The 19,394-nt window shown below is 38.6% G+C and overlaps 1 protein-coding gene across 1 annotated transcript; it reads right to left on the bottom strand.

Annotated features, from left to right (window-relative positions):
• Positions 1–484: 484 nt before the first annotated feature.
• Positions 485–19,307, bottom strand: ldhd (lactate dehydrogenase D). Its single transcript, XM_088299288.1, has 11 exons — positions 19,175–19,307; positions 18,296–18,408; positions 15,800–15,941; positions 14,583–14,724; positions 12,613–12,772; positions 12,292–12,491; positions 12,008–12,136; positions 10,613–10,740; positions 6,396–6,486; positions 5,778–5,889; positions 485–2,379 (listed from the first exon to the last, which is right to left on the bottom strand). Exons 1-11 carry the CDS (start codon positions 19,277–19,279, stop codon positions 2,199–2,201), a joined length of 1,503 nt encoding a protein of 500 aa, XP_088155414.1. The 5' UTR covers positions 19,280–19,307; the 3' UTR covers positions 485–2,198.
• Positions 19,308–19,394: the final 87 nt, after the last annotated feature.

The following is a 19,394-nucleotide window of genomic DNA, read 5'->3' as shown; positions in this document are numbered from 1 at the left end:
TGCAAAGGTGAACTCACCAGCACCAAAAAACAAACAATTAATTTCTTTATTGATGGGGACGCTGCTTATCTCATCACACATCCTGTCATTTTCATATTGGCAGATTTCCCCACAATATGCTAAATTATAAGGATTACTGGATCAAATGTTTTGTAGCAGATTATTTGGTCTAATCCCTATATAGTGTGTGTGGGTGTGCATGTGCTTGTCTTGAAACCTAAGAAAAGACACCATGGAGCTGTACTTAATGCAATAGATGTTAATCTATGCTGTTGTCATAACAACGGACCGTTCCAACCTATTATCTTCAAAATCAGGCCTGGGCACTTTTTCTATTCACACATTAAATCAGAATCAGAGTTGAATGAAAAAATACATGAAGAATGTCTAAAGAAAAAAAAAACTTTAAAATGCGAAATGTGAATTCATGAGAGAACACAAAACTGAATTATGCAGTGAATAACTATAGAAAGAATATTCAGGGTTCCAATTATTTTCTTGAATTTATTTTCCAGGACCCTTCCAAGATGTTTTCATCTGCCACAGTATGAGTCAAATCATGACAACATAGACCAAGAAATTCCACCCGAACAGTCTTGTTCCTCATGAAGTCAATGAAGATGCTTATCAAAGCTTTTATTTGTATTTCAATTGATACAACACTGGGCAGAACGGTGGGACGAGTTAGCACATCTGCCTCACAGTACAGAGGTCCACGGTATGAATCCAGGCTCCAGCCTTCCTGTGTGGAGTTTGAATGTTCTCCCAGTGACAGCGTGGGTTTTCTCCAGGTGATCTGGTTTCCTCCCACATTCCAAAAACACGCATGGTGGGTAAATTGAAAATTCTATGATTGTGTTGCGTTGTTGACAGCTGGTATGGGCTCCAGCACACCTGCGACCCTCTAGAGGATTAGAGGTTCGGATAATGGATGGATGGTTGGATGATACAACACTGTTCAACAATGTGAGAGCAAGAACAGCAAAAGAATATCAAATATGCAGTCAAGTTTAGTGTTGTTGGGTGGCCGCATTGGAGCGCAACGTTGAGTGGTGTACGCGTCGCCCGGAGCTGTTACGTACGAAAGAATAAGACGGCGTGTTGTAGTTGGTGGAAGAATAATTGTGTGTCCATTCAGTTATTCACAAGTCAGTAATTCCATGTTTTACACTTAACTGTATAGTCGTATATATATTTAAAATTTCAAATAACCTTATGAATTACTACAAAATACCTGTAAATAATACAACAAGAGGGTTAAAAAAAACTTTCTTTTATTGCACATTTCAAACAGATACAAAATCTGTGATTATTTTTTTGATTCATCGTGAGTAACACTTAGTTGCAGTGTCATTTTTTTTAAGCTCTCAAAATGTTTCTGTCATCAACGGATAGTATTCCTATCCATTCCATTCAATGTTTTTGGTTTCTTTTTTTAGAGCATTCCAAGTGATAGTATTGCCTATTGCCTATGTTTGATGAGCTTGGACCGTTAGCACTATTTATTGTTTGAAAAATCAATGTAGTGGACACACCCGTCAGTCACATGTTCCATTACTCCATCAAGTGAAAAATACGTGGCTTCAAATTAAACAGTCTATTAAAGTTTGTTTATGTAACTCAGATGTAAATTCTGAAATGTTGAACCTTTGCATCTATTGATCTGTTGACGTCAAACCTTAATACCATATTTTCTGGACTATAAGCACCCATATATAAAACGCAGCAACCTTTTTTTTAAAAAAATAAAATAAATAAAAAACGACATACAAACCGTACCAGGCTATAAGCCGCAGTTTTCTATGTTGAAAAAAATGAGTTGTTTACTGCATGTACAGAACAATTTTGTACTGTGAATGCACACAAAGGTACAAAAACAGAAACAGTGCCTTTTAACACGGCAACAACAACTGCTAATTAAAACAGAACAGACCCAAGAGAAAAAAAAAATATATATATATTTTGCGTATTTTCTGAACAATCGCGTGCCCCTACCGGTAAAAGAAAAATCCACAGAGAAGCCGCACTGTTGTATTAGCCACATGGTTCAAAATCTAGGAAAAAAGTAGCAGCTTATAGTCCGGAAAATACGTTAGCAGATTTCACAACAGCTGCAGCTGGAACAAAGCGCTGAGCAGAGTATCACATAAAATAGTAATAATTCAATGAGAAAGCCGTTACTTGGTTCACAGTACACTTCAAGGCTCCCTTGGCAGCAAAACCTTCCCTGGATTCATTAAGTTGTTTGGGTCAAGGGCATCCTTGATGCTTTGCATGACCTGCATAGTCATGGATCCCATCTCTTCATAGAGCAATGCTCGCTTGCCCAAACCCACTCCATGCTCCCCTGTGCATGTACCATTCAAAGCCAGGGCTCGTCTAGGAGAAAACAAAGCAATGTTTTTTTCAGGGGAAACAAATAAAGACAAGAGGTTTTGATGTTGGGCTGCTGTGCCTTCTTTACTTCACACATAAAGTTTGATGTTCCTTGCAACTGATCCAACATTGGTTTAATATGTCCACACAATAGTTTGCCAGTTACGCTGTGGAACATCCAGCAGCAACGTTTTGTTGTCCTCCAATGACATCCATTCTTGTTTAGTGTTTTACTTATCATAGACAATGATACAAGACATGGGATTTTCCAGAGATGTCTATCATTAGCCGACACCTATGACTTTTCTTCACGGCACAAAACTTTCTGCATTGTGCTGTTGCAGTCATCATTACAGGACGCCCACTCCTACATTAAGTACATCCATCCATTATCTGCGCCGCTTCTCCTTGCAGGGTTAATAATTCTTAATTGTCTGTATTTTGAGAGCGCTTTTCCGTAAGGTGCACTGCAGCTAGTGTGTGTTTTGTGTAGGGAAAGGCAACTTTAATCAACATCTTATCACATGGATTGGACTCAAGGTTGGCTGGTTGGTTGGTTCAAACTGCTGTCATTAACCTTAGGGGTTGAACGTTTGCATGCATATTCACAGAGATGGATATTTCGTCCCAGGGACGATACAGTCCGTCCATCCATCCTATAGGGATGGCCATTTTTGAGACGGTTGATGATAAGTTCCGACAGCCTAAGCAAGGGTGGAAGAGGGTTTTCTTCCATCCCTTTAATTGGCCTGAACATGATCGAGTACTACACGTATAAAAATATTTGCACTCGGAGGAGAATGTAACATAAGAGAGAGAGAGAGAGAGAGAGAGAAAGTGTTGTGTGAAGAAGCATTTGAGAGCCAAAATAATTGTGTTTAATTTGAGCAACGGATGGAGTGCAACGAATACAGCATCTTTACAGTGTGACCCCGGTCCAAGCTCATCTGTGAATTAGCCTCGTGTGACAACAAGTGTCTGAGAAAGTTCCGGTACGCTCTGTAACTACAGCTGCGTTCAACGTTGTTCGAGGGTTAAAAAGCGAATCCCCGTGTTTCTAATTTAGATAATACCCAATTTAGTCACATGGAGGCAAAAAATAGAATATGGATGTGTTCCTCAATGGTGGGGAGCAGGTAGTATGGACAGTATGGACTGTCTATTCTCCCAAAAGACCTTAAGGTAACAAATTTGTTGAATGACATCACATTTGCTAATCAGCTACTGGATTTGCAGTTAGCAAACATAGCATGAGCTGAAATGCTACTTATGATTTCCAATATTTTCTCCCTACTATCTGTTCCTTTTTTTCTACATTTTGATTGTTGCATGTGCGCGCCGCGTCCAATCTCTTGTCATAATAGGAGGGCACTGTAACCTATTGGTCAATGCTGAATAACCAATTGAAGGACGACGTAGGACAATATGTGGCAGGACGTACAACATTTCTGACATACCAGACTTTTGTCGTGTTGGTCGAGAAGCATCCCAGATGCCAAACGACCAATCATTGAATGTGTCAGATGACACGGGCAATATAACTCAAAATCGGTTACGGGACACTACGTTTGTCTGTGACACGTCTGTTGGCTCAAAATAGGGTTCCATTTGTGTAACCTGACTGCGGCATTAGAATTTTTTTTTTTTTTTAGAATTAGAAATCCCTTTATTGTCATTGTACTCAAGAGTGCAACCACTAACGTTGCTTTAATAGTCACTGTGATATGCCAACGTAGTAACTAGTACAACAGATAGTGTTGGGGACTGCCAATTCTTAATTCATGTGCATTGTTCCTTTTCAAAAAGAAATTTGAACATATGAGCCACTTATCATCACTTGGCCACACCCCAAATTCACAATGACACCATCCGTCTGTTCAATATCCTCCATTAACTAGGAAGTAAGTAACCTACTAACATGCAAACAAATGTATGGCACTCCATAATTTTTAGTGCACTTTACTGGCAATTGAGTCTTAATGTAAATTGCAGTTTTTCTAAAACAAAAAGTGTAATGCCGTTCTGAAAATTTTAGATTTTCAGACAACACTAATTATTAGGGATGTAACGAGTTACTCAAGTCCCAATTCGATTAGACATTTTATTTATTTTTTAAATTGCTGAAACGCTGCGCGCTCGTGTGATCTACAAACGAAATACGCATAGATGTTTAGCGAAGGCGTGTAAATGTTTAGTGCATTTTAAATGGAACTAAAAACCATACAATATGCAGAGTTGCACTATTATTATAAAACTATCTATAAATACTATAAGAAATGCTTGTGAATATATTTCATTTTTCTTGAGCACCAATCAATTTTTAATGAAGAGGGGAATTAAATCATATAAATAAAATTGAGGAAATGCACAGTGTTAACGAAAACTAAAATCATCATTTGAATTGATTTTTAATTTTGTTTTTATTTAACCTGAATACAAAACGTTTTGTTTTGCATCTCTAGTATTCATATCATTTGCACGTTCGAAATGTGGTATGTGCCTAAAAAAATGAGAGAGAGGGAAAAAGGAAGAGGGAGAGAAATCTCAAGCGTGATGCAAATCATAAAACACAGAAATAACATTGCTCAGCAAAACACAATTGTTACCAAATCAACACGCATAACCCATTTATTTAAATATTTTTAGCACAGTAAATTAGTATATTCTAAGGACCTAAGTATGTTATGTTTTATTGTTGGGTGTTGCCATTAATGGCTTGTGGCAAATGCGTCCTGTTGTACTTTGGGTGGTGAAATTTCCGACTTCATAAACGCAATACGCGGTGCGTGGTCGTTAACACTTGTGCTCTTGCTGTTTCGATGTCAATCACGCGTATATAAAAACTATGTTTTGGTTTTAATACACGTGAATTCGCTGACTAATGCCGCCACAATCCACAGTGGACGCTACAATATGTTAGTGTACCACAACGGGACATCGCGTGTGACGTTTCATCAGGCGCACATGGTAGCCGGTGCATGCTAACTACACCTGGCTTTGTCAGAAATTATGCTATTGTAAATTAAATCGGGCGTCAGCCGCAACGTTTTTTCTTTATAAATACTCATTTATCACTGCTGTGTTGCTATGAAAGGGAAGTTTACATCGTATTAAGTAATTATGCGTATGCATCTTATTTACAGCACAGACACTGCTTTGGTTAACATTGCATTTTTATTTTTATTTATATCGATGCATATTTTGAGCAGTTTATATCGATATTAATCGATTTCCGATGAAGCTTTAAATAAATGTTCACACAAAAACTATTCTAACCACGACATTTGAGAGAGAAAAACAGAAAATAATGCAATAATGCAATTGTAAAGTTAGTTTGGGAGTCTCAGTTTAAAGCGGTTTGTATTTAATACAAATAATACAAAGAAATGGAAAAACATTACCTTGCTAGCCTCTCACTGAACAGATGCACCCGATGAAGTTCTTCTGGGTCGTTAGGATCAACAACCATGAGACAGTGAAAATTCCCGTCACCCACATGACCCGCAATGGGACCTGCATGAGTATAACATCGTGCAGAACATTGTGGGAGGAAAAAAAATCCTTTGTAATTGAAAAAATAAAACAAAACAAAAAAACAACAACATTGTTTTGTGGTAAAAATAGGAATGAGAACTTCTTAGAGGAGAGATTAATCCATAGTAGTCTACACTGTCAAGACTTTTATTAAATTCCCTGCATTTTGTGTGAGAATATGGAAGGACAGATAGATGTGCAACAGGGGCAAACAGATATAAATAATAATTTCGAACTATTTACTGCAGATGATGCCGTTTAGCGGCTTTCTATTATCACACGCATGACATTGCCCTGCTTAACTCACTTCAGCTTTGCCGTGAACAAAATATTGTAAGTTCAACAAACAACGGTTTATCGTAAAAATACAACTTATAGTGGGTTTATGAGTTCTCTCGAATCGCATGAACATGCCAGGTAGTTTGGAGACACTAATTTCTTATTTGAACATAAAATTTAGAAATATAAATCTGCAGTGTTCTCACCTGTAAGTTTGTTCTCAATCAGGTCTGTTTTTGTCTCCACAATGATATGAGGCAGGTGAGAAATAGGAACACAGACATCTGTAGAATAGGCCTACAAACAAACACAGAGGGGATTTAAACTTGGAATGGCATTAAAATGTTGGCAAAAGAAAAAAATGGCTTGATATTAACCACACTATTGTAATGCTAGCTTCACAAAGAATTAACGTCTTAACAATTACAGGATGCTTTATTGTATGTTGTACTGTTCTTCAAAATACAATGGGGATAAAATAAACTCGAAGGCAAGAAATTGCATGAAACAATACAATCAATGAAGGGTACAATGTTTTATTTCCATGACAAAATAGCTTTTTTTTTTTTTTTTACTTTCTAAACCACACAAGCATTTTTTTTTAAATGTTACCATGGTGGAAGGGTTCACAAAAAAGGCATGGTTATCTAAAAAATAGTGCCAAGTTATTGGGCTAATATAAGGACATACATATTGTGTATCACTCTTTTGAATTTGATGCGGCTTCACAATAAAAGCATTTTTATATACTGCTTCGTTCTTGTCAGAATGTATACAGAGATCCCTCGCTATATCGCGCTTCATCTTTTGCGGCTTCGCAGATTTTTTTTTACATTGTATTGTGCTCTTTGTAGCGGCCCCTTTGGATTTCGAATAAGGACGCAGAGAGTTTCAAACGAGTGTCAATAATCTTTTATCTCTGAACCAGCATGTTCAGCATTCTGCACCGTGAAAACAAAACAACAGAAAAACACAAATTGTAAGAGTAGTTTCACAAATAATTCACATATCAATCATGTATACATAACGCTCCTATCAACTCAATACAAAGGAATGAAGAAATCCAAATGAATCAAATGACACCATTTCAATTTGCCATCCAACTAATAATTTATATTTTTAATATATTTAACATTTTATATACTACCGTACCTCATTCCGCTCTCCAAGGGCCCTAGTTAGCAATTCCGACAGTCAGCTATCTTGGCTTAATGGTCTAACAGACACAATTACAGACTATATTAATTTCTGCATGGAGAACACCATTCCCACCAGGACAGTAAGATGTTTCTCCAACAACAAACCCTGGATCACACCTGACATTAAAGCTCTCCTGAAGGAGAAAAAGAGGGCTTTTGGGTCAGGCGACAAGGAGGAGCTGAATAGAGCGCAACGTAAGTTGACTAGGAGGATCAGAGAGGGGAAAAAGTCCTACAGGATGCGGATGGAGGAACAACTGCAGAAGAATAATGCCAGGGATGTCTGGAGGGGCCTGAAGACCATCTCAGGTCACGGACAACCAGGTAAGACCCAGAAGGGGGGGAGGGTGCTTCAGTGGGCAAATGAGTTAAACCTATTTTTCAATAGGATTGATCAAATGCCTGCCCCCGCTCAGTCTCCCCTGCTGCAGCCCCACCAACCCCTCCTGCCGCTGCGAACGAGACTCTCTCTCCCCTCTCTTCTCTCCCCCTCTCTTTTCTCCCCTCTCGCTCTCTCTCCACAGTCTTCAGTTCCCAGCCACATCAGACAACCACCACTTCCTCCTGCTCAGCCTTGTTCCTCACAACATCTAAGGTGAAGAATCAGCTGAGGAAGATGAAGGCGAGGAAGGCGGCGGGTCCAGATGGGATTAGCTCCCAGCTCCTCAAATCCTGCACAGACCATCTGTGTGGAATTGTCCAGCACATATTCTACCTGAGCCTGAAGCTGGGCAGAGTCCCCCAGCTGTGGAAAAACATCCTGCCTGGTTCCGGTTCCAAAGACCCCCATCCGAAGGAGCTCAACAACTTCAGACCAGTGGCGCTGACGTCTCATCTGAAGAAGACCCTGGAGAGACTGGTCCTCGTCCATCTGCGCCCCCTGGTGAGCTCTTCGATGGACCCGCTCCAGTTTGCATACCAGCCTGGCATCAGTGTGGATGATGCCATCATCTACCTGCTCCACATTGTGAGGATCATGTTCTTTGATTTCTCCAGTGCTTTCAACACCATCCAGCCCACCCTATTGGGAGACAAGATGGAGCAGGCGGCAGTGACCCACCACCTCATCACATGGATCCACGACTACCTCACACACCGGCCACAGTACGTGAGAACACTGGACTGTGTGTCTGACGTGCTCCTCTGCAGCACGGGAGCGCCCCAGGGAACTGTTCTGGCTCCCTTCCTGTTCACCCTCTACACCTCGGACTACATATAAAATTCCTCCACCTGTCACCTGCAGATGTTTTTTGATGACTCTGCAATTGTCGGACTCATCACTGACGGAGACGATCGGGAGTACAGAGGGGTTACTCAGGGCTTTGTGGACTGGTGTTAGCAGAACCGCCTCCAAATCAACGCTGGGAAATCCAAAGAGTTGGTGGTGGATTTCTGCAAGCGTCGGCACTCTCCACCTGCACCAGTGAATATCCAGGGAACAGACGTTGAGAGGGTCTCAAGTACCTGGGTGTTCATATGAACAATAAACTGGACTGGATCAACAACACAGACACTCTCTATAGGCAGGGTCAGAGCAGACTCTTCCTACTCAGGAGGCTGAGGTCCTTTGGCGTTCGTGGGACACGCCTCAGGAACTTCGATGACTCGGTGGTTTCACCGGTCATTTTCTATGGAATTATCTCCTGGGCATGAGGCATCTCGGGCCGGGACAAATAGACTGGACAAACTAGTGAGGAGGGCCAGCTCTGTCCTGGGCTGCTCCCTGGACTCTGTGGACTCAGTGGGGGGCAGGAGGATGACGGCAAAACTGTCATCAAGGCTGAACAACCCAGCCCACCCACTCAATGACACTCTTAGAACACTGCACAGCTCCTTTAGTGATAGACTGCTCCACCCTCGCTGTACGAAAGAGAGATCTCGCCGCTCCTTCCTGCCCGCTGCTGTCAGACTTTTTAATACACTACTACCGTGCTGTACTTAAATATTGACCAATGCTGTATTTCGTTTCCCATTACAGTATTCCTATCATTACAGTACTTGTATCATTGTATTGTATTTTCTATCATTGCAGTATTTTTTTATCATTGCAGTACTTGTACCACTACAGTACTTTTATCATTGCAGTATCTTCTATCATTGCAGTACTTCTACTATTACAGTACTTTTATCATTGCAGTATTTTCTATCATTGCAGTATTTTTTTTATCATTGCAGTACTTTTACCATTACAGTACTTTTATCATCGCAGTATTTTCTATCATTGCAGTATTTTCCTAGCATTTCAGTACTCTTACCACTACAGTACTTTTGTCATTGCAGAATTTTTATTATTGCAGTATTTTCTATCATTCAGTGTTTTTTTACCATTGCAACATATTTATTTATTTCCTCTCTGTACCATGGACAGACATTAGGAGTGTTTCCTTACACTTGTTTATGTCGTGGGATGTAAGCGTGTATATACATGGAGATCTGTGTATATACGTATATACTGTGTATATTTGAATGCTTTTTATGAATGTCTGCTGCTAATGTTAAACATTAACGGCTACATTACGCCGCCATCTCTGTGTGATCTATATCTTTGCTGCTGTAACACAGCAAAATTCCTCCTTATGGGACTATTAAATATTAATATTAATATATTTAGCTTTTAGCTTGGGATACACATTGAGATTCTGAGCTACGGACAATGTAAAATAACAAACAATCACAATGTCAAATCATTCCCAAATCAATCAAACAAATAAATGTTCTATACCTAGAGCGTGTTAATATAGGCTTTTTTACGGCTCCTCTGTCAACATATGGGCACACGTCTCAAAGTGAAGCAACCCGGAAGTTAAATAACAAAAAAAGAGAGAAGAAGAAATAACACGTTGAAAATGAACGCAGCAATGCCACAAGGTGGCACTGCAAGACCACAACTTCCCATCTACACGGCAAACAAACCACAACAATGCATCATATCAAATGCATTGTAAAATAATTAAAAAATAAATAAAGCTGACTACTTCACAGATTTTACTTATCAGGGGTTATTTTTGGAACGCAACTTCCGCGATAAACGAGGAATCACTGTACCGGTGATTTTAGAGCCTGCTGCTCGCCGCAATATTGTGGGACAATCAAACAAATGCTCTGCCTTTTTCCCCCCAGTGTTGTTCTAGAATTCCACTTTTGTGGGGATTTGCACTATACGGAGTGCCAATTTGTTTTGATCGATTTCACAAATGCAGGTGACAGCTACAAGACCTTCTAACCTTGCAACCAGGCCTTAGAGCCTGAGCAGCATACCAGGCGTCATGGCGAGCTTTCCACAATCGGTTTCGTGTTTCTGCATCTCTTGCCCATTGAAAATCTGAGCCACCATTAATCTTTGTGATTTCCTCTGTGGATACATGACAAAGATCAAGCATAATTGTCACAATGCATACGTCACATGGTTGTGCAGAGAGAACACAATCAGATAATTACTGTACCTTTACGGTATCATCCAACTCTTACTGGTTATGTCAATGTCAGCAGATGTTTAGCATGTGCCTTTTCTACCGCACACTTGAAGGACAGTTCCATTTCAAATGGAAAAAAACTGAACAGACGATGGAGAAATGAATCGATGGTGTCAAAATTTCAGATGCCTTTCATTCATTCAAATGCGACAATTCCTTGAAAAATGCGCTTTTTTCAGCGGCTGCTTATTGTGTGGACGCTTTTGCTCTCATCCTTATTCTGTGATACAACCCAAGTAAGAAATAGGACAACAACTCAGATCGTTCGGGCGGAAGAGTACGTTTTGAAGCAAAACAAGACCACCTCAAAAAGTGGGTCTTCGTCTGGTTGTTTGATCTGCACCAGGATTCATTTGTGTGTACTCACAACTGCATAAACGGTCCGTACAAGTGTGGGAAAGAAACCCTGGTCCTTTTAAAGTAGACTAAACAGTGTAGGAGTGAATACACCCTAAGATTGGCACGTAATCATTTAACACCAGAATTAAGACCTTAGGCGATCAAGTAAGCTATTCATAGTCTGTATGGAATAACGTTAAGGAGCACAGCATCTAACTTTGAACAGCAAAATAGTAGACAAAGTAATACTGGTAAGAAAAATCTAATATTAATATTAACTAAACATATTATACATCAGCCAATCCTGTAAGCTCTTAAGAATAGTAATATAGTAGAACATATTTCCAATATTCATTATTTTATTTGTTTGTTTTAGAAGACAGTCCTGAGTTTTGATTTATACTTCAGAGGTCTGCACAATAAATGTTATCAAAAATACATTCCAATAGATCTTGTATTTTAAAAAAAATTTTTTTAGCTTTGCTAGAAGACCATAGAACCCATTCAGGACTCCTTAATTTAATTTGATTTTTTTTTTCATATTGCACACTGAAAATATTTGTAGAAAAGAAAATATATTTTTAATTTAAGAAATAAAAATAGTTGATTATATAAATAATTAATTTGCTATATTGTCCTTTATTTATTGTTTTATAAAACCGTCGTCACAGGTCCCTGGGATTAACCTGTGAAAGAAACTGCGCCTCAAAATTCGAAAGTTGCTTCTCAGATTAAGTAATTTATGTATTTTCAAAACAAAAACTCGAGCCTTTAAATATATTAATGAATATCATTCTACAGATTTACCCGTTGTGTTGACTTGTTCTGCAAGGCTGTGCTCAGACCCATGGAATTCCAGGAATAGGGTAGGAGTAACGGGATATGACAGAGAGCTGAACATGTTGCATGCGTTGATCATCACATCATCTAAAAACTCTTTAACATAGAAAAACAGAAAAATAGTTGACAAATTGTCCTAAATGTTTTTTTTCTAATAACCATGTATTTTACAGGCAGTTTGTGACAGTTAACTTGTGTAATGGCAAACAGTATCATTTGTGGTGTAGTGTGCGCACAAAACTTGCGCTCACCGATGCGTGCGATGGCTACCCCAGCTTGTAGAATCTGCACGGTGCTATCCACAGCAGCCTGCACTGTAGGAAACGAGCAGACTGCTGACACCATGGCTTCTGGAATACCGTAGAGGCGCAGAGTTGCCTTAGTGATAATTCCCAGAGTGCCCTCTGATCCAACAAACAGGTTTGTCAAGTTGTAGCCCGCTGAAGTCTTCCTACAGTTTTGCAATGAAACAGGGAAAAACTCACATGAGCACAGCCGTGTAACATTATTGTTGCTCCTAGCAAATGTTTGTAATATGAATGAAATCAGAACTTTTCTTTCTTTCGTCTTACCTGGGACGTCGGCCCTTGCCAGCCGTGTGAATAATAGTCCCATCGGCAAGTACCACCTCCAGGTTTATAACATTTTCTCTCATCGTTCCATATCGCACTGCATTGGTACCAGATGCACTTGAGGCTGCCATCCCGCAAAGTGACGCATCAGCTCCAGGATCTACAATGGTAGCATGTTTGAGAAAATAAATAATCAGAATGTGTACACCTTGTAAGCGCTTACAGTAGTCAACATGAAGGACTTAACTGCATAGGCTCTGGTATGTTCTACTACATGTAATCATAAAAGCTCTTCCTCAAACGTTGTTCAACATCAGAAAAGCAATCAAAGGTGATTAATACAATTTTATACATCAGTTTTGTATACAGTATTATGACCATGTGGTACATATTGTGATAATACGCTAATTGTCATATCAACTGAAAGCTAATAGCAGTTTTCTTCACAAACAATAAATGCCATGCGATTCATTAAAAAAAAAAAAAAAAAAAAACGACTAAATATTATCATGACCATGACGTACATAACTGCATCGCACTCAGAACCAAAGCCAAACATGATGCACCATGTTTGTGTTTACTTATCCTTACTGTTCATGCTGGAGCTAGCACAGTCAAAGTTCCACAATTTGAATTTCGGCATTTCCCTTTCTAGGTAGAGTAGGCATGTTCTCCTTGTGGGTTTTATCCAAATTCATTTTGACCATATTCCCAAAACATGGCTATTAATTTCCATCAGTGTGAATGGTTATCTGTCTACAAGGTATGTGCTCGTGACTGACTGGTAACAACACGCCTCTGGTCTAAAGGTACCTGGGACAGGATTCAACTCACATGTGCCTCAAACGAATACCAGTAGAAAATGGATGTCCTTCTGTTTTGCTTGTTGGCTTCTTCCTTGTTTTTGAAAGAAGGGAATGCCACTATGATTTTGGGATCGACCCTTCCATTGAGACCATATCAACTGAAATGAATTAAAAAAAATTCTTGGATCCACATTGGATTTGGGAAATATATGGGCCTTGTTTGCAAAAAATATATATTTTTGTTTGTTTGCTAATATTTATTTCATTTCAAATTCCTTTTTTGTTTGATTGCAAATAAAGACACACCTTTCTCTCCGTAGTTTACATCCAGTCGCTTTTATAAGAGATTTGCCCAAGATTTGAACACATTGCGTTCCAAGAGACTTCTCGTAAGCTGAAATGTTTATAGGTCTTTATGTGTCATATTTAAATCTGTAAGGGTTAGCTTGACTTAATATTTTTCCAAGTCCACCTCCAGCAGGTACGTCCCTTCCACCACCTTATCCCAAAATGAGGCCTTCTAAACGGTCACATTTGACTGAAGGACATTTGGCGACCCTTGGGGAACCCCATGGGGCATCTTGAACTGATTTGATTGTACGTTATTGAACTGCACATTCGGTTATCTGTCATCTTGATAACTTTTCATCCATATATATGCTAGACCTCTTTTTCCATAACTCTCTAATTTATTCAATAACATACTATGATCTATCAAATGTTTAAATTCTTGAATAATGACAGTAAATTCTTAATATTATACGAGTAACCATTGCTTCCACAAGTTTCATCACTGCCATCAAGGTGGTCCGCTTTTGTTTAAAGCCATCAGTTTTCACTTAAATACTTAGTCTATGTGAAAATAGTTTTTCTAACATTTTCTAGAACTGCGGCAGTAGTGATATCGTAATTATGTCCAAATATATATAGGAATAATATGCTGAAGTTCTGTTGATGAGTATGCATGGCTTAAAATCTTTGGGAAAGGCTATTTTAAATGAGCTCCCCATCTACTGGTGTATGGGAATGTTCTGACAAAATCTAGATGTCCTGTTGGACCCATTGTGGTCATTTACGCTTACACAGTAGCACATTTTTGGCACAGTATTATTTGAGATTCTGCAATCAAGACTTGATTTAATGTGAGCTTGGGGTTTGACTGACCAACAGGAAACCACAGTCCAGTGTCTCGCAGATAAGCATTGAGGGCTTTTCGGGTCACACCAGGCTCTACCGTCACATCAAAATCCTCATGGTGAAGATCCAAAATGTTGTTCATATTCCTTAGGCTGAAGCACACGCCACCCTAAGGAAAAAGGCAGGATACCTTTAGTATTCTTTCTACCAATGTATCCATTGTGGTGGTTCTTAAAAAAAGACCCCAAAAAATGTTCAACGGCAGTGGGCATGACTACTTTGCTTGACAGAGAATGAGTTAAAGTACTTATCAAAAGTGCGGTCTTGTAGGTAATACAATGTGCATGAAAGCAGTGGTGTGTAGTTGTATGGAAGCATACAAATGATGCTTTTTTGTAATGCAGACAAGGGATGGGAAGACAGTACTTTTTGGGATATGGACCGATTTGGGTTGGCACTACCGAGCACTGATTTATGTGAAATCAAATGGTACAATTTTTCAAAGCATGTCTATGTGAGAGTAGAAGAGTTGCCCATTTTCCATGCCGCAATTGAACGCAGCCGTGCATGCACACTAGCGTAATGACATCATCTACACATGCCGGATTTCACACACAATAAACATATATTTCTGGGTTTGGAAGTGAGCAGCACTAAACTGTAGCTTTCTCATAGTTACAACTATAATGTATGTATCTATATTAGGGCTGTCAAAATTAAAGCGTTAACTTTGGAGATTAATCTAAAATGTTTTAACTCAGTTAAATATTTTAACTCAGTGAACTCAGTTTGATTTACTTCAAAAATAATTTGCATATGCTGCAAATATTGTACCATATTAGCTGTACATAGTTAGCACATCATCACAGAACAAAACACTATGCGCAAGTAACCACTGGGCCTTGCAAACCAACACTGCTGGAGTGTGGCGCTTGTGGGCAGTTTTGAGAAATGTTTCGAAGAAAAATGCCAGTAAAGATTTAAATTGTATTTAAGAATCAAAAAAAGCTATTAGAACAGTCTTTGAATTAAATATACTTCATATTTTGTGATTTTGCATTAATTCCAAGATTTTATTCAAGTAAAAATCTGTAACCAGCTTCACAAAAAATGGAAGTTGAAAATTTTGATTAATCGCAATTAATGATGGAAATTTTTTGTGATTAATTAGTTTAAAAAATGTATCACTTGATATATGTATATATACATAGAATTATTATTATTATTATCTCATTATCTCTCACCTTCACTGCTCCTACGCCTCCCTCCAGGCCAGTTCCAGTGCCAAATGGGATCATGGGAAGGCGATTGTCATAGCAGACATTTGCCAGAGCGCTAACCTCCTCCACACAATGTGGAAAAACAACCACATCGGGTGGACGGCATCTAGACAGACATTGACGTAGGAGCTCATTGGATTTGTTCTGAAGCAAGTTATGGTATGAAGGAGCTGCACAAAATATCAAATATGGCGATAATGGCCTATGCATTATGCATATAACATAGACATGCAATATGTTTTTTTTATGGAATTGTATGTTTTTATCTGAATTTGACCAGTCAGATGCGAACTTAAATATGCATCATCACGCAATAGTTGGACATTGTGAAGGGGAATTACTTTGCTGAGGACACATTGAGTTTGCTGATTTTACTGCATGAAAAAAATACTTCTTTCATTAGATAATAAAAATGTCATTTCTTTAGCTACATATTCAATATCGCAATAATATCGATCTTGCTACAGTCAACATCCATATCGCAAGTTTTTCCAATATCGTGCAGCCCTGATATGATACTGCAGGAAAGCCCTTGCAAAACAGTAAATTGGTTTACAACAGTCCCGATAAATAGCATTGCAAGGTAAGGAATGGCACATAATGAACTACGTGGCGCAGAGGCACAAGACTACATTGTTACGCAACAGAGGCATGGTGGCCGACTGGTTAGCACGATGACCTCACAGTGAGAAACAGCATCGGTTGTGGGTTCAATCCCGGCTCCGGCCATCCTGTGTGTAGTTTGCATGTTCTCCCCGAGCCTGCGTGGGTTTCCTCCGGGTATTCCGGTTTCCTCCCACATTCCAAAAACATGCATGGCAGGTTGATTGGACACTCTAAATTGCCCCTAGGTATGAGTGTGAGCGCGGATGGTTGTTCGTCTCTGTGTGCCCTGCGATTGGCTGGCAACCAATTCAGGGTGTACCCTGCCTACTGCCTGAAGATAGCCGGCTATCTATAGGCTCCAGCGCCCCCCGCGACCCTAGTGAGGAGAAGCGGTATAGATAATGATGGATGTTACACAACACATCAAAGTATGCTGAGTTACCTCTCCACTCACTGCTTTTAATTTCATTGTTTTATCGATGGCCTAGAAGTATAGAGTAACTACAACTTTCCCACTCTATAAGTGTAGGTTACAGTGCATTCCTACTTTTATACAAATGTGGCTTAGTCTAAAGCCAGAGGAAATTTACTGGAACCGAAGACTCACTGTACAGATGTGTGAACTCTCCCCCACATTAAAAATGTAATTCTGAAAAAAGAATCCCCATTTTTATTAAATGTACCTGTAATCTTGTTACTTTTTCTGTAACAGTAATGGAATGTAGTTAGGTTATTTTTGCATCCTGAATACATAACGCCGGTAGATGTATTTCCTTAAAACCCCCAACGACCTCCGACCACACTTTTGTTAAGTATTTTAACTCATTCACTGCCAAGGCTGAATCCCTTCGTCAAGCATAGTAGTCATGCCCAATGTTGTTGAAGATTTTTTGGGGTCTTTTCTAAAGGAGGGAAAAGAGTGGATTTGATTGCAGATACAGTTGCAAAGCCATTTTTCAAGAGAAGCTTTGTCTTCCAACACTCACTCAGTGTGCCTAAGCGTCTTTCTGTATATTATTCTCTCCAGCTGTGGTGTCATGAATGAGGGTATTATGAGGGATATTTATTCAAGTCGGACTGTCGGCCTAAGTAGGACTTCACTGAAGGCCGAAGTGTGAAATGCATGGCCTGCCGTTAGGGCTGGGTGATATAGCTGAAAAATATCTCACAATATAAATATTTCATATTGGTCGATGTCAATATATATTGAATTTTTTTTCTTTTTCTTTTTTTTTTTTTCATTGTTGAACCCATGTAAAAAAAACGCTGCATTTAGGTCATTTTATTTATGATATTTTCAACTCCAGTGTGAAAAAACATGTCCATTTTTTCTATTTTACTTTTCTTTTCTTTCTTTTAATTGTGTTTCCGTGTCACAGACATCTCATTGACGTCATTGGACATACCATACATGTTTTTCACAGGACAGCAACAATATGAAACTTAACATTAAGACTTTAAGAAGTTAACGCAAAAATAAAAAAGTCAAACAAGCCGGTCAATATAAATATTAAATAAACTCATTTTTAAACAATGTGCTTTTTAGGACAGGCTATAATTGTACTGTAATTTTCATTTGATTTTTTTTCTCTGTGCCAAAGTGCAAAAAAGTATTTATTTTTATTAAATATTCAAAATTAACACGGCAAACAAACAAACAAATCATTTGATTGTAATTGTTAAAAAAAATTGGAGCAAAAGGATGGAACAAATGTAAAAACAGAAATACGCTGTCTATGTGTGTGTGGGGGGGTGTACTAAAAATAACATGAACATAAAAATAATTTAAATTTTTAATAATATTAATTAAGCAAATACCAAACCACATTCTAAATAAATGATTGTAACAATGACCTGTGTACAGATTCATCTTTGCCGTGTTGCTCTCTGACGGCAGTTCCCAGTGACACTCCATCCCTTCCGCATATTGACCTGAATTTAGAAAGTGCGCTGTCCAAAGCAGCACTCTGTGTAGACACACAATAGACACACAATAGGCATACATTAAATAATGTACGGTAACCAGTAGTTCTTGAACTTTTTACACAGAGTACCACCTAAAAAATACTAACCTTGCCAAATGCCACCATAATTACCTAAATTAGAATATTGTACGAAAGTAGCACTTTGTATTCATTAAAAACAATGCAGCAGCTTTATTCTGAGAAGGTATGAATGTTACGGTAAGCAACACCAACATAATTTACAGTTTGAACATAATAATTGTGCTTAAATATAAGGAATTGAAAAATAATGCACTTAAAGATTGAATGCAATTTTATTGCATATCAGTTGAATAAAAATTGTACATGAATGCTTGAGAACAACCAGTTCGAAAAGGTAAAATGTAACTGAATGTTACCTATGTCAAATTCAACGTTACAGGATTTATCAAATATGTAAATAGCAACAATAAGGAGATTTGCAAATTAATATTTAACTTTCAAGGAATAGTCAAAATAACATTTCGTCGCCTGTACCTTTTAATTATATAACTAGTCAAATATTAACTATTAAGCACATGAGAAGTCTAGTCAACAGCCACTCTATAGACGGCATATTTAAATATAAACGTATTACCATTAAACACTATCAAAACGGAATTACTTTGTGTAATAGCGTTACTTAAATGGCGTTACCGACGACACAATAAGAGGTTACACAGTCACATGACCTCGACCTAGTTAAACAATAAAAAATGGCGTATATATTAATGAAAACTAATTTACTTACTCTGGCACTGTTAATTGTTGTAATGCTATGACGCGGACACAAAAGTCGCTGACTTGCAGAGAGGAGAAGCGACATGGTTTTGCATTTACTGAACCTTACAACCATTTTAGTTTGTTTACAATCACCCGGCACATCATCAATACGCTAAGAACTTCCGTTTATATATTCAAAATAAATTATAACACCGGCTTGCACAATCACTTCCTATCGTTCTTCTTCA

This window comes from Idiotropiscis lumnitzeri, chromosome 6 (genome assembly GCF_059441095.1).
Source record: "Idiotropiscis lumnitzeri isolate Australia: NSW breed Sydney's pygmy pipehorse chromosome 6, RoL_Ilum_1.0, whole genome shotgun sequence".
Lineage (NCBI taxonomy): Eukaryota > Metazoa > Chordata > Actinopteri > Syngnathiformes > Syngnathidae > Idiotropiscis > Idiotropiscis lumnitzeri.
Note: the sequence above shows the minus strand (reverse complement) of the source record. Positions and strands in the feature narration are given on the sequence as shown.

Coding starts and splice junctions, on each gene's coding strand:
- ldhd (XM_088299288.1), bottom strand. CDS start 19,279: ATGGTTGTAAGGTTCAGTAAATGCAAAACCATGTCGCTTCTCCTCTCT. Junction 15,942..18,295: donor AAAGATGAATCTGTACACAG/GTCATTGTTACA, acceptor ATGTCTGTCTAG/ATGCCGTCCACCCGATGTGG. Junction 10,741..12,007: donor AGAACAAGTCAACACAACGG/GTAAATCTGTAG, acceptor ATGTATCCACAG/AGGAAATCACAAAGATTAAT.